The 21,131-nt window shown below is 45.0% G+C and overlaps 1 protein-coding gene across 3 annotated transcripts in view; it reads left to right on the top strand.

Moving 5' to 3' along the window:
- TANGO2 (transport and golgi organization 2 homolog) overlaps window positions 1-8,403 on the top strand; it is a 379,061-nt gene extending 370,658 nt beyond the window's left edge. For all 3 annotated transcript variants that reach the window (XM_069215283.1, XM_069215284.1, XM_069215285.1), the window contains one exon: window positions 5,531-8,403. In XM_069215283.1, coding sequence (XP_069071384.1) covers window positions 5,531-5,648 — 118 coding nt within the window. In that variant the 3' untranslated portion in view covers window positions 5,649-8,403. The remainder of the gene's footprint in view (window positions 1-5,530) is intronic.
- Window positions 8,404-21,131: the final 12,728 nt, after the last annotated feature.

Below are 21,131 nucleotides of genomic sequence, written 5' to 3'. Positions count from 1 at the left end.
CCATGCCCAGACTTGGGTCCCTTGCTCACTGTGCCACTGGATACAAGCTTACCTGGATGATGAGGGGTGACACCCCGAAACCGGTCCCAGGATGCTTGTTTCTGCTCCAGGGAGGACCTCACCTGGCAGTGCAGGCTGGACTATTCACATGGGGGGCAGGGTCAAGGCTGATTTGCATATGCCTGGGCCCAAACTGGGGTGGCACGGTGAGCAACAGAACAATAGATTAAACCCAGATATGTGAGTGGGGGGGAGAGTTTGAAAAGTTTCAGCACTCCCTCCATCATCCTTTTGTGTTGCTAAAGTCACCCTAAGGGCCAGGGTATGCCCAGGCCTGGGCCCCTTTCTTTTTGTTTAAGCACTGCACAAGTGCATGTATTTTCCAGCTGTCTCCCTAGTGTGCCTCTGTTCTCCCCTCCGTGCTGCACTCTTTCTTGCCTGGGGGCTTCTCCGCCTGCTCCCATTGTTCTCTCAACCTCTCCGCCCCCACTGTTTAGCTTCCTCCAACCGCATCCCGGTGTTCGTTCCTCCCCTCTGTCCATGTTGCGTCCCTCCACACACTCTTATTCCTGGCCCACTCCCCACCCTCCACTTTGCTGTCTCTTACCCATGTTTCTCCCTCTGCGCTTGATTCCCCGAGAAGAGGATGTGTTTGACCCGGAAGCAAATGACCTGCACGACTTTTGGATCAACCCCCTGGTAACAAATAATGCTGCTCCACTTCTGAAGGGCCACAGTGGCCCTGAGAGCCCCAAGACCTCCAATCACGTCCTGGGGTGCCACAGCGGATAAGATCAGACCCTGGTCTTCCTTTCACTGAAGTGCACAACTTCTCCCTCTTACATGTCACATCAGTTGTGCTCCGACCATGCCAAGTGTCGTAAAGTGGTTGCTCCCCCTTTCCTTTTAAATTTGACTCCAGACTGCACACAATTGTACAACCTCACAATTTTTAGTTCTTGCCTACAAGATAGCTCTTAGCTGTCTGTAGACAAAAGCCTTTGTGGGCACAGTGGTTTAATTGGGATGGAAAAGGTGGGGGGTCTTCTAAAAGGGGCGCAGCTTAACTAATTAAGGCCGTGGCTTAAAACATGCAAATTACTATCGTGTGAGCCCCAGGTGACTCAGGACTCTGCGCAGATGGTGTTTTCCAGCAAGACACATCAGCCAGAGCATCTGCAGTGGGAATGAACAGCTCCCAGCAGATTGGCAGCGAAGCACAGTTTGTTGGTCGGGCCGAGGGGCGAAGACCCCGAGCATCCCAAGGTCAGCCTACAAACTGCTGATGAACCGATCTAAATCTGTGCACCGGACATGTGGTGTGGACTGATGGATACGGATTGTGGGGGGGGGGGGGGCGCACCCTGCCCTGTTGCTTCTGTTCTCCGTGGATGGAGCACCCCCTTTCTGCTTGGTCCTCTGGGCTTCCCGCCTCCATTCGTAAAGGAGCAGACGTTGCTCAGTGGAAGATTGCACACTCTTCTTGTACGAGTCACTGAACTGCTCCGAAGTAGGGGAAGCCTTTTGGGTGACTTTCACAGCTGGGGACAGCGGTGCTCACTCTCCTCCCCTCCGTTTCTGGCAACAGCCAGTGCTTAATTTGTGCTTGTTGTTTGCGGTGCTGAGCACCTGCACTTATTTTTGAGGGCTGGGGCTTACTCTTCTGCCCCAAGCATATACTGGGAGCAAAAGACACATGGGAAAGAGGGAGGAAGAGAAAAACAAAACAGCGTCACAAAGGGAGAAAGCAGAAAGCTGCAAGAGTGAGCTGAAGGGGCAGGGAGTGGCTGTAAATGGATTGAAGAGGCCCGAGATGGCTTCAGGATTACGCCGCCTCAATATTCCATGTTCTCACATTTAATTCCAGAAGCCGCTTGTTTAAGAGGAGGGCTTTAGGCACCGGCATGTGTTTATTTACAAATTGAGCACTGGCAACAGCCAAGAGTTTTCTTTCTTCTCACGTCTTCTCACTTGTTTCTTCTTACTCTTTTGCAGCCGCCTACTCTGGCTCTTCTATCTTCTGATATTTTATCTCTTGCTGTTCCACTCTTAAGGTTACCTTATGTTTGCACAGGGGTCAGTTCACAGCCCAGCCCAGGCAGGGAAGTCGCGATTAGGTGAATACTGTTGTTAGTTACGCTCATGGAACTTTACACATAGGCCTTGACACAGTTTGTTACCGTCATTTCATATTGTTACAGAGACTGCATGCACACATTATCTGTGGACCACGGGCGACTGCACGTGGCGCAGCGGGACACCTTTCACTGCAGCATGGTTCTTCCGATAACTTATAATTTCCTTACATAGAGCATTAGGGAGTTGTGCCAGATGGCCAAGCGCAATTACAAACACACCTACCACCAGAGAGACAATGTACACGTCACCATACTCCAGGAGATGCACCTCACGAAACTGGAGGGTCAGAGGTTGAGACCCGTTGGAGATGCCAGATGTCCTACACCACATTGGTTGACTACTCATAGAAGGGTCTTGATGTGGGTCCCCCAGGGGTGCCCTTCCACCCAGGAACGCACTGGTGTCAGTCCCGATGGCATGTTTGTGTGTCTGTTAAGCAGATTAGATGGCTCACAGGTCCACATACTCCAGCCACACTACACACCTACTCAATACAGAAATAGTAAATGCCCTTCGTGAACCCATGCTTACAGGAGGGGTTTTTTGATTGCATATTTCACACGACACTGTACAGGTCAAACACCCCTTTACAAGGTGCGCCAACTCACAGAGGTGAGGAAGCCATGCAAAGATAGCCAGACAGTTGGCGTGTTCTCGATGCATGGAGAAGCCCATGTGGTGGCTACAGGTCTCAACTCTTGAGGACGCTGCACATCGGGGCACCGTCAGTGAAGAGCATTAGTTTGAAACCAACGCTGGTTCAGTATCAACCCAGCAATCAAGTGGGATGCATTCAAAGTGTACATATGTGGTGTCTGCTTAAAGTCCTCCAGGGTAAGCAGTGCTCTGCAGGTTCAGCTACCATGAACGAAATGTGACTTGCATTCACCGAGATTGTAGACTCAGTTGCCGCAAGATGTGATCTTGTCTACAAAAGGCAAGAAGACATCAAGTTGAGCACTAGGTTGGCCAAGCATGAATTCAACAAATGCATCGTGCACCGGCAGATGGCAGGCCTACTGAAGGTGGGGCGTTGTAGATCTGCAATCACAGCTATCCGTGTTCACAGCAAATTACCAGAAACTAAATAGCGCCCAAAAGGAGGTTGACGCCGGCTTCATAGACCAATTTTTAGATGCAGCTCAAATGGAGTCATTAACCGTGGATCACCGACTTGAGATGGAAGGTCGGACCACGGAGTGCAAGATAGCTCTTGCAGTTAAACAACTCACGACGGGGAGGAACCCAGGCTGTGATGGTCTCACAAATTCTTCAAATGTTACTAGACTTACAATTATAAGCATTTGGTGATCTTCGATGAAACTGCGCAGAAAGTGTAGCAAGTCACCTCCATCCTCCTGTAAAGCTCTTATGCTGATGCTCCCAAAATCCAGGGGTGACCCACTTGCTAAGGGCTCCTATAACCCATTAAGCATTCTCAGTTTGGATTGTAAGATCTTGGACTAGGTCATAGCGAACCATATTCAACACAAGATGCACACCCTCAAAGGATGTACGTCCTCAAATATTAGGCGACTATTTCATATAATTGATAGTCTGCAGGCCTAATGCACTCTGCAGCGCTCTCTATGGATATAGAGAAAGCATTTGATAGCCTCTCTTGGCATATCTGCAGTATTGCGGCTTTTGGGCTTCGAAGAGGACATTTTGTCTTGGTGCATGCTTCGATACTTTGATTTCGCAGCGCAGGTGTAGACCGGACAGGAGTTCTCCAAGTTGTGGCAAATCCATAGGGGCCCAAAGCAGGGTTGCCTCTGTCCCTCCTGCTGCTTGCGCTCGCAGTGGAATCGGTGGTTACCTGTATTTGTCAGATAGATGATTCCACAGTCCAATAGGGACTTGACCGATATTCTCTGCCATATACCTGAGGTCTCCAGAAATGCACGCCTTAAGCGACTACAGTTTATTTATGTGCATTACCCTCATGTCTCCCCTGCCAGGCTTTGTGCAAATGTCCTTGATGCAACAGACCAGCAGATCTCTTCCACATGACGTGGCCATGTGCTGCACTCAGGTCTTCCTGGCAAGACGTCTGTGTGCTGATCACACAGGTGACATGTAAATCCCACATCTCTACTTTAAAGGTATGCCTTCTAGGTCTCATGCCTCACCCAAAGTCCAATAACATTTATAGTAAATTTGTCGACCTTGTGCGGAAGCGAGAACCCCCTGGCGGAGGATGATGTCGTTAAAAGAATTACAGAGCAGGGAAAGTTGGGTACCATACTGCTGGCTCTAGAGCCCAAGTAAGACAAGGCCACAGTAGGCCACCGGAAGGAGATCATCGTTATCGTCCCTCTGAATCGCTGGTGACTGCTCATGCGCTCCACACGTGTCAGGCACGCTCCACCGTCCTCTCGCGGGTCCTGATATCGCGAGAGCGGCGGGCCTAGGGCTCACCTAAGTGCACTCGTCTCACGTAACTAGACGATCATCCCTTTGAACGTGTGCCCGAACTCTCACACTGAAGCAGTTTTTCCTGCGGGTGGCGCAATCTCTGACCAAATGTGCATTGCCTCCTAATGCAAGCAGCACTTGTCTTAAAAGTTAACAAAGAACATTTTGTTAAAAAATTAAATTAAAAAAAACTACAAACCTGTGTTTTCCATAGCACGCTGCCTGACGAGGAATTAGGTGTCTCTTTGTGAGCTTTCTGTTATTGCGTTCAGACATATCTTACAACAAAAAACATGCCGAAAGCAAGCCAGACCTATTGGCTTTGTGAGTGCTTGCTAGCAGTTTGTCATAAACGAGTAACAATGATTTTGTTGTAAATAATTAGATGTGGTTACTATAAATGGTACACATGTGGCATCACTGCGTGCGCTCTGAAGAGAGGCCAAGGATTGGATGACCATGGAATTTGAACACTGTCATGGTCCACTGACTCACACTGCCTTCAGCTTCCACTTCAGCCCTCTCAGTTGTGCCCCGTAATGGACACCTTTCCACAACCAGAGCTCACCCAGACACATAAATGCGACTTAGCGCACATGTACCATACAAGCATGGGGAAAACCAATAGCTCAGCCTTTTAGAGCCGAGACGTATTGGCTTTGAAATACTAATACATCACAATACCAAACTGCACTAAAGCACAGAGTTTACAAATGTTAACAAATTCAAAGTATTTACCTAATGTAAAATAAGCAATGTACATACATATTGCTAAAACCATTGGATAAGCCAATAGGTCCCAAATCATTGACATGTCGGCTTTGACAGTGCTTATTATATTTTTTACCTGTGTATTTGCATATTGCATATGTTTGCAAAAGAAAGATAAAAAATACATTGTGCTTGCGAAGGCTAGCCTTCTTGGCTTTTTAATGCTTGTTTCTCAGTTTGTTTTCCGGTGCTTTATTTTCAGGACCAACACCATCGTCCTGGTAGATGCTGCGGGACATGTTGTCTTTACTGAACGCACCATGCTCAATGCAGACATCTCCCAATGGAAAACCAGCTCTTACCAGTTCAAGCTGCCGTGATAGCCGCCTGCGCCAGTCCCACCAATCGAAGTGACAATTGCGAAAACCCTGGACAAAAAAACAGAGCTTTTATTTAAAAAAAAAAAAAAAAAAAAGTACATTGAAAAATCACATAGCAGCATCTCACAGCAACCAGTGGAACTCAAACATAGCAATCTTTTCACCATACCAAAAATCAGCAGCTTTACATCGGTCACCTGCTTTAAAATGTATTGGTTTTAATGCACCTGTGACGTGAGACGTTGAGCTAGACGAGCACTGTGTATTTTGGAGTAGAATTGAGCCACGTACGTTTGTAGTTTGTGGAAGTTGTCACCTGTGTCGATGGCAACCTCCTGTCTTTAGAAGAACCCACTGCTGCTTTGTGATCTGCACTTAGCAGCCTTTTGACTGGCAACTGAAGGCTGTCTTTTATTCGTTAATGCTATTATGTTCAGGAAATTAATTTATTTTTCTAGGGGCATGCTTTAAATCGTCTGTATTTAAAATAGGTAGAACTTCAGTGCACACCTTTGTAGCTATAGGTGGGTTAGGGAAGGCTCTAAAGCCCGACTCCATAACCCCCTTTTTCTGTATCGTGATAGCGTGGGGCCCTTTAGCGACATATGATGGGGTCCGCTGCCTCTGTATCATTTTGAAAATACCCAGCAAGAAAACAGAATCTCTCCAGGCAAAGCATGTATTCCCTTGATACTCAGGTGTGCACAGTAGAGTTTCTGGTCATCAGTAGATCTTCTCTGTTTCCCTCAGCTCAAAATTATTTTAGGTATTTCCATCTGTAGTGGGTGTCAAATGAACACAGTGTGGTCTGGTGCCAGCTAACCTACTGCTCCTGCAGCACACAGAGATGCCAGCACTGGATCCACAACTCCACAGATGAACTTTTAAAAGTTGTCCAACTAGACTCAAAGCCCATTTTTTTGACAGCAATAGAAGGACCCCATCAGCTGCTGAGTAAAGAACCCCCAGCGTGAGACACCTTGAATGCACGTGAGATCTCTGAATCCTCAACGCCTTGCTGGTAAGGGTCTTGCAGCATAGACGTCTAGCTTGAAAAGACAGAAGGCCAAGCACCAAAGTCTTGGGAGTCACCAGCAGGATGATACATGTGCTGATATAGCACATCGAGGAGACACCTCATCAAGAGTGAAGCCTTAAAATGTGGTATGAATCTTCATAGAGCAGCCTTTTGCCTAGTACTCACAAAAGCACAAGCATCATACAAGTCTTCCTTCTGAGTGTCCTCGGCTTCTGGTGATCTGAGGGCATCTCTTTCTGCCTCTTCCTTTCCACCATATAGTTATTTCAGTTCTGTGTTCAGGTGCTAGAGGCCTGGCTTATACACTTAATATCAGAGAGAGACAAGACAGACGGGTTCGGTCCAGAGCTCATATTGACAAATCACACAAGGATCATGTTTACAAGATTTTTTTAATGGAAAAAAGGGATATTCTGCTTCAAAATGAGGCTGAAAAATCTAGCTCCCTCCAGACATGAAGCAAATCTCCATACATAGCACTGCTTGTATTTCACGAGACCTGTGCACGAGCTAGCAGTAAAGGGGCCATCTAGGCAGTTGGATCACATTGTTTGTCTTCTGGGCAAGTCAGTTGATTACAATGGCCAGATGTTCTCACCGGGGTCAGTGACGTCAGATTCTGGCTCCATGATGACCTTGGCATCTGTGCATCCGAGGCAAGTGATGATAACATCAGATCCACCCAGTGTTGCTTCTCTTGTCTCAGAAAACCAGAATTAGCCGTGATGTTGTGAAGCCACAGACTATCGGCCGAATTCACTAAGGTAAACTTATCCCTGAAGTCTGAGTTTAGACCCAAAGTCTAACTTTAGACCTGAAGTCTAAGTTGGGCCCTGAAGACTTCAGTTCTAAAGTTAGACTTTTCGGCTAAGCTTACACCCGAATTCTAAGTTTAGATCTGAAGTCTAACTTTAGACCTGAATTTAACTTTAGACCTGAAGTCTAAACTTAGACTTCGGGTCTAAACTTAGTCTTTTGGTATAAAAGGTCTACAGTATGCTGAAGGTTGTACACTCCCCTTTGTTTACTTTTCAGGTGCATGGGTTATGGCTGATATACATGGTTATTTTTTTTTTTTTCACCAAATAGCATTTTTCTGTCTGAGCTTTATTTCCTTTGCGTTTCTTGCAGCCTTAAATTGTATTTGGGTCTCAGGATTGGTCTCTTCCCAAATCACATACACTAGGTTACTTACGTTGTAGGAATTCTGAGTGTGTCTCAGGTGGCGCTGCACTCAGTGCCTGCAAAAGTCTAATGCAGATCATCTTATCTTGACTTTGTGATTGCATGTTGTGCAGTTCACGCATATGAGCCCCATTAGGGGATCTCTCTGTGTGTTGTTGTCAATAGTGCAATGAAAGGCTGAATAGCCAGTCAAGCATAGCATGCTCTTGGGTCTGCCTGTGAACAGAAACTGTGCTCCTTTACAACTTGGCAACAATAAATACGCACTGAAGTCTTGGGGTCCAGCCCAGACTCACACAACTTGGTATACCGCCTCCATCAGAGGGGTGGGTTGGATCAAACCTTCCGAAGTGCTCATCCATCCACCAGGAGGCCAAACTTCATGGAGTCGTTGGTGTCTTCACTACTTCTCTTCTTCCAGCCTGCCCTTCCACATATGTTCTTTTTATTGTATGGTATTATTCTGTGGTTATGTGTGCTGAGACATGTCAAGGGGGACTGACATTTCACAATAAACTGGGATGACGACGAGGTGTCTGTTCCTGGTTCATATCAATTTTTCTCCTATTGGTCCACACGTCGGGTGGATCCAAGTGATGCTCAAATGTATCTTTATTTGGACAAGATTCAAATACACAGCAAAGAAATCGCAAAGTGGTTAGCAGTCCAGCACTCTACTGCCTGCTCGATACTGTTACCAGCCCTCCGATGACCTCTTGTCCCAGTGATTGAGTGATGTCTTATACTGCATTGCCTTAACTCCCCCCCCCCCCCCCCAACATTTAGTTCGACGTACAGTTCTAATAGACGTCCCTTCAAGAAACCTAAACCATTGTGTCAAACCAGTGCAATTTGTGATGAGGCATCTGAAATCAGCATCCGTCCAAGAAGGAGGAAGGTTGGGGTCCGGAAGGTGATTTTTGTAAGTTCTGTTAGAACCTAAGGCAGAAAAAGTAAAGTAAGCTGAAGACAAGCAGTCAATCAAGAGGTTTCTATGTAGGCACATGCAGAAGTTGCAAAGAGGCAGGAAGCAGGTCCTCCCTTTTCATGGAAGAAGTCTAACAACACTAAAGTCCTCCAGTGATCAGACCTTCACTGAGTGGTGCTGTGCAGCGAGGGAGCCAGCTATGCATGGGCACTATTTATGCTTTAGGCGCTGTGTTCTAGGTGATGCAAAGGTTGAAGAGGATGCTCTCTGCATTCCTCTGATGTAGTGACTGTCTACACCTTAGCGAACGCTGTGGTAGAGTCGACCACTGCTACACCTAATGAGAAGGGCCGCACCCATACTTCTTGTGTAAGGTGTGATCAGGGAAGCAGCAGTACCATCTTGTTTGACAGCATGGCCTTCCAAGAACAGGGCATATAGATGGCATGCTGCGGGCAGCCCAATGTATGCCACCTGCATGCCATGCAAGGTGCAGTGGGACATCACTCTAAGGGTCTTCTTGAACACCGTGAACTATGCCATGTAGAGTACCAACATGTGAACTGCCAGCACAAAGATGGGCATAGACTCTGTTGAACAAATTCAGGCAAATTGACCACCCCATGATCGTGGGCATCTCTCAGAAGGCCCTTGAGTGCAGGACCTGCAAAAAGGATAAGGATAGGTTCAAGTGATAAGAAAGCAGAAAAAGGTGCTACTTGGAAATCCACTAGGAGACTGGTGAAAGGCACTGGTGGGCACTGGGAACCGGCGTAGTTGTAAAGAAGCACGGTGCAATCACATTAGACATGTGCAGATGGAGAACATTACTGTGCACACTGGCATATCTCTGTTTCAAGCCATCTTTGTAGATTTAGATGGCCTCCACATGAACCTGAGTACAGAGGAGAGTGGGTTATCAGTAGCTCAGAGTGATCCCTTGGCATTCACTTGCACATTATTCACCAGACATGGCATGGTAGGAAAAATGGTTCCAGTACCCCAAAAAAGAAGTTCAGTGTCTGTATGATCAACCATGGCCTCTGCTGGCTAAGAGAACTGTCACCATTGGCCCATTTAGTAGCAAGAACTGAATAACTCACCTCAGTTCTCACTTTGCTAATCTCTGCTTTGTAGATGATCAAAACATGTAGAGTAAAAGCAACCAAAAGGATGATTGAAGGGATAGAGACATAGCAACTGGTTAGCAATATTATTTTGCCCAGTCAGAATTAGACAAGAGTCTAATTCCCATTTGCTGGATGAAAGGCTCCAGAAATAAAAATTCCTGAAGAAAGAGCACAGGAGGCTGTCAGAGCAGCAGAGTAAACAGTGACTAGTAGCAAGCCAGGTTAAGCGAAGACAAAGGTCCCAGCAGCAAGCCCTTCCAAGCAAGCGTAGAAAATCAGAAGAAGAATGGCAATAAAAACACCAAAGAACTCACAAACCGCCTGGAAAACGAAAAGGGGGGAAACCATGTGCAGGAACGAGGGTATGCAAACCAACAGCGTCAACTGTAAGCCGTACAGTTTGCAATGTTGCCACATGTGGAAGCACATAAGGCAGAGACTGAAGAAGGGATGCTCAAGAAAGAGAACCTGGAAGTTCTTTACCCCGAGGATAGAAGCGTCTCCAGTCACCCCTGCGCCCCATTCAAAAACAAGGTGATGGATGGCATGCTTGAATTAATCCAGGCATTGGCACTGACTCTGGCCACATCCTAATCCATCGTTTTTCACCCACCATGCCAACTCAGTTTGGATCCAGCCATATGCAAACCAGTCATGACCCTGCCCCTCATGGGGACAGTCCAGCACGAACTACCAGTCCAGGTCCTCCCTTGAAACAGAACACAGGGCTCTTCAGTCAGGTATAGCTTGGTTCCAGTGGCATAGTGGGCCCGGCACTCACATCTGGGCATACCTGACACACTGGAAAGGAGCGATACCTGGCTGAAGAACCCTAACTAGGGCAAAACCGGTTCTAAGTTGCTTGTGTTACGATACAGGGAGGACATGGCCTAGCAGTTAGGTCTAGGCTGTTACATGAGGAGCAGGGTCAAGACTGATTTGCAAATGGCTCCGTCCAAACTGAGGTGGCATGGTGGGCAAGATTTGATGGATTGGGATGCAGCCTGAGCAATTGCCAGTGGCTGAGCTTAATTCAAGCATTCCATCCACCACTTTGTTGTTTTTACATATGTTACTCCTGCTCTCCAGGCTCCACCAACAAGTCTTTCACAGTCAGAAAAATGGAAGGAAGCCCCGGCCTGTTTGCGTCCTATACTCTGAGTCACTATCTTTTCCCAACTGAATCCTGCCAGTACCTACTCTTGCTGAAGGACTGTCTTAATTATAAGGTGCTAGTTTATTAGGAAACAGTGAGTGAAAAGCAGCAGCTTAATAAGGTGCATGTACAAATAAGGAAAGTTCTCAAGACCTCTCTGAAGGCCAATAACCATTTCAATCACCACATACTGTAACGGATCCCTATCCCTCTTTGACTCTGATTGACTGAACCTCAGATTCTGGGGATCCATTGACGAGGATTGGGGGTGATAAAGCAGAATGTACTCTCCAGTTTACAAGAAGTGCGAAAGTTAATGCACCATGTAATATTAAGTCTGTGATTTGAATGGACCTACAAAACGAGGAACTAATCTAGAATGAAAAGTAGTCAATGAAAGATAGCGAGTAGACCACCACGGCCAGTCCTCCCTAACCTAGCACTGGGCTAAAATGTCTGTTTTTAAAATGCTTATAACATGCTTTTGCTTGATCTAAGTGTAGCAAGATGTTAATGTGAACTGAAGGGGTGGACTATAGTAAGGCAGACACAGAGGGTGCAGGAGAAAGATCAAAGGAAACAGGAAGCAACGGAGGATGAAAATCACAAGGAATAAAAGAAAGGTGATTCTCCAACGAACAGTGCAAAGTGTTATTTTATGCAAATTCTGTAGTTGGTAACCAGCTGGACTATTATTCTTCGTGGTGCAATGTATTTCAATGCAGATTTTGCTCTGAACTCAGTTTAACCTTTCAGTCTGTCCATCCATCTGCAGCTGATGACTGGTAGACTTGAAGATGATGAATACCATACCAGTTTATGCGAAAGGCTGTTCTAAATGTTTAACGTGAACCTCTGTCCATAATAATGATGCTAGGCATCCCCTGAAGATGCACCACCCCAGAAAAAAAATCATACCCTGCTGCAAAGCTGTAGGTAATCTGACAAGAAGTATTAAATGAACATATATATTAAAGTAGTCTATTACTAAAGGATCACAATGGTCTTCCGAGAAGGAGGCAGGTCAGTACTGAAATCCATAGAAAATCTTTTCCATAGTTTATTAGGTGTAAGTGAAGGAGATGTCGGCACAACAGGTTTCTTGTGCATGTCTTTAATTTGAGCACAAATTATGCAATCCTTCACGTGTGCCTTTTGACATCTTACCATAGCCTGGTCCTCTTCAAACATTTTGATATAAATTCAAATGCCTTCTTTTCTCCAAAATGTCTAGCTATGTATGCAACATGCCTCCAACATAAAATCATCTTCCTTAAATGATCATCTGGAATGTAGGTGTTGCCCTTATGGGATAATTTTCCCTCTCTTTCAATCCAGTAACCTGGATCTCCCTCAACAATGAAATCTGGTGTGTGATAAAATCGACTGTATGTGCCCACAGAAGGGATAGATATTGTGTTGTCATTGTGATAAAGGTGTGCTGAGAAATATGAATATACTGTTTTAAGGTAAAAGAAAAATTTAATATTTTTATTACAAATGTTTTATTCATTATTATTTGTGAATGTTGTTCCTGTGCACATATAGTTGATTTTTATCACAACCCAGATTTCCTTTTTTTTTTTTTACATGCCAGGTTCTGTTGCCCTGTACGAAATGAAGAGTCACTTTTAGAGTGGTAAATCTTGTGCATGTGTACAAATATTACGCCAGTTGTCATCGAGTCCGAATTTTCTTTAGCTCTGTTGTCATACAGACTGCAAGGAAATATGAATGGAAGAGGTTAAATAATTAACACCAAACAAAGAATAATAAAACAAGAACCTGGTGGCACAGGAACAAGGAAAATCAAGAAATCCAAGACTCAACAATTCTAAACATCTTCAGCAGAGGATATAAGATATGCTAATATGCTATGAACATTGTGGTAGCCGAAGACCAGAATTATTGACAGGAGTCGCTTGTAGATGTAGCCAGGCTTAATCCAAAGAATTAGAGCAATATAAATGGAGCCCATCAGCCTGCATCATGTCAGTTCACATCCCCAGCCTCCAGCTGCTGAAGCACCTGAAGATTCGTAACCAAAACACTAACAAGTGACATTTCCTGAGTGACATCCTCATTTCTAATGCAGTTTGGGAACACAATCTCACCAATCAGTTCATTTTTTCTATACAGCCATTGAAAATAAATCAGTGTGAGTGTGTACATTTGAAAGACCATCCAGGAATTCTTTAATCTTTCAGGACACAAACTGGACCTCATTGTGGTGTTAGCTTCACATGCAAGTACACCCTTCAAGAATTCCAAAACGCTCTTGGTGTTTGTTGAGCTTACACAACATTCTTTGACCCACTTAGACACATAATTCACCAATACTAGTACATATCTCTATCCAGGTAGCAGTATTTCAGAAGGACTAATAATATCTATCCCTTACTTGCTCAAAGGGTTATCAGGAATTTCAGCTGGATTCATCATTACTGCACAATGCAGACAGTCTCTTATCACTCCCTTGGTTTGCTTTTCCCAATCAGGCCACCATCAATGTTATCTCACTCTTACCTTGGTCAAGTTCCATCCCAAATGCACCTCGAGGGCAAGATTGATGATTTTGTTCCTTAATCCAACAGGTGGATTAAACTGACCCCTTCCCACTGTAGAGTTCACCATTTACAATGCTTAATTCATCTCTTACATTCCAGAAGATTTTGACTTCCTCCATAATCAATTTAAGGTTGTGCCAACCAGTAACTACGTATAGCTTCCTTGCACCATCCTCTGCTGCTTCTCCCATCCCCTCTGTTTTTCTAAGGGCTGACTCCATGACCCATCTGTATCTGACAAAGCTGATTTGTCTACTGACAGTCTGGAAAAGCAATCTGCCGAAGTATTCTTTGCACCAGGAACATGCTCCAACCTCAAACTCTCATCCCACCTTTTCATGCAAGGAGTGGTATTAACAATATTCTTACAATCTAATAATTGGACCAAAGGCTTATGAAATGTCCTTATTACAAATGGCAAATCCCACAGTTAAAATGGTGCTCCTCTCACATGCTTGCCAGGTCCTCACATTCATTTACAGAATATCACTCCTAAGCTCCCATTAGAGATTGTGAAGCAAACGGTGCCACCTTTCTTCAGCTTCCACAACCTGAGACAAAACTACCCCTAACCTTTTTGAGCTGGAATCATTAGTAATGACAGTCTTCTTCAAAAACTCAAAGTGCTCCATAGTTGGCATCTTTGCAATCTTTCTCTTTATATTCTCAAAACTTCTTCATGTTCCTTGAACCATTCAAAACTCACAACCTTCTTAAGCTGTAGACTTAGGTGTACAACACTTGCAGAATTTAGAACAAATTTGGAGTAATACTCCACCAGACCAAGGAATGACCTAACCTGATGTTTATTACCAAGAGAGGATGTTAAAATAATGGAATTAGCCAGGTCTAACTTGGGACTAATTCTTTCACAAGATATTGTATGCCTAAATAAGAAACAATGCCCGGTCTGAATTTGCACATACCTCTTTTAAGTGGAAGTCCTTTATCTTTCAAACTGGTGAAGACCTTCCTCAAGGTAACATTACTCCCTCTGCCCTTTCTATTTGGATATCATCTTGGAAAAAATCAACATACAATAAATCCCTGCCAACACTCCTTCATTAATCTATGAAAGCAAGCAGCCACTGAAACCAGCCCACATGTCATCCTTGTAAACGTGAATACACCTGATGGTGTGACAAAGGAAGTATGAGCTCTTGAGTCCTCATGAAGAAGCACCTGATAGGTAGCTGAAAGAGCCAAAACAATGAAAAAACAGCATTCCCAAAGCTTCAGTAATGTTGGAGAAGGATCGGTGGTCAACCCATATGGTTAAGGCCCTTGAGGTCAACACACATCCTCAGCTCAGTGTTATCTTTGGGAGCCAAAACTATAAAAGCCAACCATTCTGAGGCCTCTATCTTTTCAATAACCTCCCTGTGGAGGAACCTATCTAACTCCTCTTGGAGAGGTCTTAACATAGGGTTGGTTACTCATCTTACTTTATACACCACAGGCATAATATTCTTCTTTAGGACAATACTGTTTGAAGTTCTTTAAAAGACCAAGCTCATCTTCAAACACTTCTACAAATTATCTTACTATTTTATTATCATCACCAATGTTCGTCACCAGCATGACTTGGCCAGGGGAACTGGGATTTAGTAGAATCCCTAAATTTCTTTGGTGACACCACCCTTGTAGATTATCACTACGTTTGGCTATGTAAATCTTCCACCCAGTTTTTCACCCCTTAAAATTCATGGTCATCACTGTATTTTCAATCAAGACAATCTTAAAACCATCATATCATTCCGGGTTTATACCTGGTAGTAACAAGGTTAACTTTTTGTTACCAAAAATCTCTGCCCAATTTTTACTCAGTCTCCCCATCCACTTGTTTATTACCACTTACTAATGATATGACTTGTAATATGACCTTTTGACTGATCTCTGGAGCATCATTCACACCATGCACTTTAACAGTTTTACATATGCACACAAATTACCTCTTTTGCCACAACCTCTACATAAAGAATTACTAGGATAACCATTGGTGTTGATAGAAAGATGATTTGTACTTCCCCAGATATTTTTGTTGAGCACTTTCACAGACAACGTCAGTACAAGTCTACCATCTGCTATGTTTCCAATTCTTTGACATTTCAGTGTACTGATGGATACTGGATGACAGCAAAGCTCTGTAAAAAGGAAAGAATAAACAGAAAATATTTAAACACAATTATAATCCCTTCACAGCATCTGCAAGGCGCCCATCTCTAGGGTGAGAATTGGGGCCAACATCATCAAGGGAGACATTCAAATTGTGTCTGCCTTGTGGTTCTTTCATATACACTATCTGTTGGAAATTGGGTTACTGATTGAGGGGGGTGAAACCCTACAAGTTCTTTCAGCGTGAAGTCACAAGCAAACCCTTAATTAACCTGTGCTTAACCCTCTGGTAGCAGTCAGGCTTTTCTCAGAGGCAATGTGTAAATTATTTATGCAGCACGTTAAATAGTAATAATGTGAAAACACCACAAAAGGAAAATCCCACAACAATTTAGAAAAATAGAGTAAAACAGTAAATTACTTGACACAAAAACAACAAACATCCTATCAGTAGTACCGGAGATAAGCAGTTTCAAAGTTTCAAATAAACATGGTACCTAGAAGCATAAAGCGCCCACTGCAGTTATTTGGTTGCACTGGACCAGGACAAATTCACAAGTTCAGGCTGACCATGATTGAGTGCGGGCCAGATCCAGGGACCCAATTAAGCTTGCTATTTAAGAGTACCATAAATCCTGGTTGCGGGGTGTTGTGAGATCCCATGTTGAGGATGCGTCGCTCAGCGGCAGTTCTGAGGAGCTCAATGATAGGTCCTGCATCATGGTCAAGGATTTTGTTGACAAGGGGCTTGCGATGTCAAGTGCTGTGTCGAAGATGCGTTGTGCAGCGGCGGCTCTGGAGAAGTTGCTCAGTTTGAGATGCAAAGTCCTGCATTGTCGTCGAGGATGCAGTCTTCCAGGGGCTTGAGGTGCCAATGCCTGGGTGGAGGATGTGTTTTCTAGCCACTACAAGGAGGTAAACTCCCCTCAACCAGTAACCCAATTTCCAGCATTGGTGGCAGCATTGGGATTTGGACATGTGTTTGTGCAGTGCCATACAATGATTTCTTGTAACACTAAAATCACAGATAAGTTATTTGATCTCAGTTCATTTTTTTTTTTTATTCCCCTTGATTGGCTCTTTTACATTTTCCAATTCCACTCTCATTGCGACTTGACTTTGACCATACCTGCAGTAATGGAATTTAAGCTGGCCAACTTGGAAGGTTACACTGTGGTTGAGCTCAAATAGTTCTGTAAGGAAAGGGGACTCCCAGCCAAGAAAGGCACCAAGTTGGAGCATCAGAAAGCTCTGAGGGCCTTGGTGGAGGTTCACCAGTTGATAGCAATAGAAGATAGGAATGCGGAGGATGATATGGAAGAGCAGTACCTGGATGCAAACCCTAAATAGCAGCACTCAGGGAGGGGAATGACTTGTCTCCTTAATAGGAACTCCCTGCCAGAGCGGAAAGTATGTCTTCATAAGGCCTGTCCCCAGATGAGGTGGCAGAGAGGGAGGTTAAACTGCAAATGGCCAAGCTCAAGATGGAGGAAAAGAAACTGGCCATGACAGAGAAACTATCATTAGAGCAATTTACTCATGAAAGGAGCCTCAGAAAGCTGGACATCAGAGTTAGATAACCAGAGCCCAGCAACCATGTGTTGTGGGTACACTAACACATCCAAGAGCTCGATTACAGTAAAATGCTGCTGCTTGCAACATTCAGACTTATTTGGGTAAATTCATTACATCCTTGAATATCAAGTTTGCAATAATCGATGCTTGTTAGAGGTCTCATTTATTATAACCAATGCTTGTTGATTGTGCACATTGTATCCCACCTCCTTCAACTGTAACTGCCAAAACATGTGCTCTTCACAATGTGATCTGTATTGAAAATGTGCTCATTTCCTTAACAAGCAATCAACTGCCAAAAGGCACATGCACATTTTATTATTTACGGATGCTTGTGAGTCTGAGGCCTTTCTTGGCTTCATACCTATTGCTCTGCTCACCTGTTTCCAGTCAAGTTGAGTTCCTTGTCCTCCAGCCTACCTCCAGTCGAGTTCCAGTGCAAGTCAAGTTCTTTTTTCCGACCAGCTTCCAGTCAGGTTCCAGCATTTCTCGTCCTCCAGACAGCCTCCCGTCAAGTTCTGGCAATCCTCGCCTACCGGTCGGCTTCCTGCGGAGTCCTGGCTCTCCTCTTCTGTTGACGATCCCATACTTTCTGTAAAAGAGAGAAAATAAGAAAGGTGAAAAAAACTCAGTTTGGGTTCTTCTGAAAATTTCAATCAGTAACTTCATTTCAAGGTAAAGAAACATTAATTGCTTAAATGAAACAAAACAGAGAATTAGGAGATTGGAAATACAGCATGTTTATTAGAACTATTATTGGAAAGAGATTACGCCAGAACACAATGAAGCCCTTTCATCAAGTTGATTGTTTTTGAGTTTGGACATTGCTTCAGAGACTCTGAAAGTATTGTAAAAAAGAGGAAGAGACGTGTTCAATCTTATAGAAACGTATGCACAATGTGTCAACAATAACGGATATTATGCAATGTACAATAGTTTTTGCAAGTTCGATGTATTAATGAACTAATTATTTTGCAGCCCAGAATCCTAAAAAACAAAACAAGAACCCAGTATTTTGAGAAATCAGAAGTCCTGACACCCAACACGACACGCAGTCCAGCAGTCCGATTCTGCAGTCCACAAAGCAGAAGCTGGTATTTTCTCTTTTTCTCTTCCCATAATCCCCTTCCCCTTGAGGACTTGTGAGAGGGCAATGTACTGTTCATCGAGGTCACTTTAGTTCTCACCAGGGGAACTGTCATCGCCCCATCAGAACGTCTGGAATTCATGTGAATGGCTTGCACAGAACACTATGGTGGCAGCATACCCACTGTGTCTGAAGGGGCCAAGAAAGTTTGCATAGTTAAAGACCTGGTGCCCAACTATGTGGTAGGGGACGACATAGACAACTGGTTTTCTGCCTATGAGGTGGCCGTTAAGATGCACAGGGTCTCAGAAGAGTTCTGTGAGGCCACAATCTGTGAACACATGCCTACAGTGGGGAGGGATACCTTGCTTACAGTGGGGGGGGGGGGCAGATACCAATGAATACTATCCTTGTCACCAAGTTTGGACTCAGAGACGTACAGGATTAGGTTCAGGGATAGCTGAAAGATGCAGGATCAGCCTTGTGTGAATTTTCTTGATTATCACCATCAAGGCACTGAAAAGTTGGATGTGGGGCAGAAAAGTTGATGATTTTACTGGGTTGTTTAAGCTGATACTAAGAGAGCACATGTTCAATATTTGTTTTACAAAGCTGTGCCAGCATCTGATTGATAGTAAGCTCACTGACCCCAGGGAACTTGCTAAGGAGGTGGATCTCTGGGTCAGCACCAGGGTGTACAAAAAGGCACCCGTGAGGGATCCCCAGAACGGTGCTCAAGGGTCCCACCAGAAGAAAGAGGGGGGAGAAAACCTTTAGACTTCTCTAAAGGTCACCAAAATAATTCAAAAGGGAACCATAATTACCAGTCCCAACCTGATCAGAAGAAGAAGGGATTCTTTTACCACAAGACAGAGAGGTCCCCACCCCCCAGTGCTCTGAGTGCTCCAAGTATAGACACTCCAAGGGAAACACCAAATGTCCCAAGAGGTAAAAGCCTCCCACCAGTGGGCATTCACCTAGGTTGACGAGTGTAACCCTTGCGGAGGAGGAGGTCCCTGTTAGCTTGGAGGAGAGGACGGAGGATATCTTAGTGACCCTGGTGAATAGGGAGATGGTGCCAAAAGTCCATATACCTTCAAATACATCTAAGTATAGGCAGTGGGTCATCATCAGTGGGCAAAGGGTAGAGGCTGTGAGAGACACAGGAGCCAGTATGGCTACTGTGAAGTGTCATCTCGTGTCTGTAGGGCAGGTCCTCCCTAATGCACTCCAGCTCATAGTTGCAAACAACCATGAGAGTCACTATCCAGTGGCTTTGATTCCCATTAAGTGGGGAGTGGGCTCAGGTAGCTGTGAGTCCTGCTATGCCTGTAGATTGTCTGTAAGGCTGTCACCTAGAGCATACTGTCTGGAAGGAAGTGGAGCTCAGGTCACTCTTAGAGATGTTAGACTTGCCTGAATGGGTCTGTATAGCCACAAGTTCCATGCCTGTCGAAGAGGGAAGTCAAGGAAGCTTGGAGCAATGGCCCAGGCAGCTGCCAAGAACAAGGAAGGTCAAGGGGCACGGGAAACTAGCCCCTGAAGTTCCTACAGTCCAGATTGACAGGGCACTTGAGGAAGCTGTTCCTGAGCCTACCAGGGAGGACATTGACACCCTGTGAGACCTGCCTGAGCTTGCTGGATGCTACCAGGGAGTAGTTCTGCAAGGTGCAGAAAGAGTACCTGTGAGAAATTGGGTTGTTCGTTGCCTATGGTGTGAGCTCTGGTCAAGCAGCAACCACAATTCTTGTCAGGGTAAGGTACAAGCAAGCCCCTGAATATCCTGTGCTCATCCTCTACTAACTTGGCAAGAACAGTCAGACTTTCATTGAAAGACAATGTGTAAAGTATTTGTGCAACACTTCAAACAGTAAAACAGTGAAAATGACACACAAAAGGGATCCCGCACCAGGTTAGTAAAATAGAGTAGATTTTAATAAATAAGCGATGGGAGGCCTCTGGGTAGCCATGCGCTATTTAAAAACCCAGGATGGAGGGTGTGGCGGATATGCAAGTCTTCGTTCCTGGGTCCAATCCACACAGCAGCAGCGATGCATCGGCTCTGCTCGCCGACCCGAAGAGGAGATACGTCGATTCCGCTCAGAGATGTGCTATACAGGAGAGGTGATTTGTCAGTTCGGCTCGGTGATGCAACGGTCAGCAGGGTTGATTCATTGGATCCACTGAGAAGCACCTTAGGCCCACTTCCAAGGTTCCAGGACAGGGATGGCACCACTTGGCAGGGTAGACTCACAGATAGCAGAGTCCAGGTATAGAAGGAGGGTGGTGGGAAGTGCTTTGTGTCCGTGAGTCTTCAGATCGTGAGGCCAACCAACCAGCCCTTGGAGTCAGTCTGGTTTCTGGGTTGGAGGATGCAGCTCCACTCCTCACTCTCAGGCAAGAGGGCAGCAAGCACAAGTCATCACAGCAAAGCAGGAATCAAGGAAAACAGCAGTGTGGCAGTCCTTCAGCAGCACACCAGTCCTTCTTCCTGGCAGAGTATCCACAGGTCCAAAAGTGGTGATATCTGGGGTTAAATTCTTATACTTCTTGGTGCTTTTGATGTGAGGAAGACTTCAAAGACCTGCCTTTGAAGTGCACCTATGTCCTGTCCTTCCTGCCCTGGCTCCAGACTACATACAGGGGGTATGTAGCCTGTGTGTGTGGATAGGACACAGCCTATTTAGGTGTCAGTGAGGCT

The sequence above is a fragment of the Pleurodeles waltl genome, chromosome 11, assembly GCF_031143425.1.
Source record: "Pleurodeles waltl isolate 20211129_DDA chromosome 11, aPleWal1.hap1.20221129, whole genome shotgun sequence".
NCBI classification, from domain to species: domain Eukaryota; kingdom Metazoa; phylum Chordata; class Amphibia; order Caudata; family Salamandridae; genus Pleurodeles; species Pleurodeles waltl.
The sequence above is the reverse complement of the archived record's forward strand: the minus strand, read 5'-3'. Positions and strand labels throughout refer to the sequence as shown.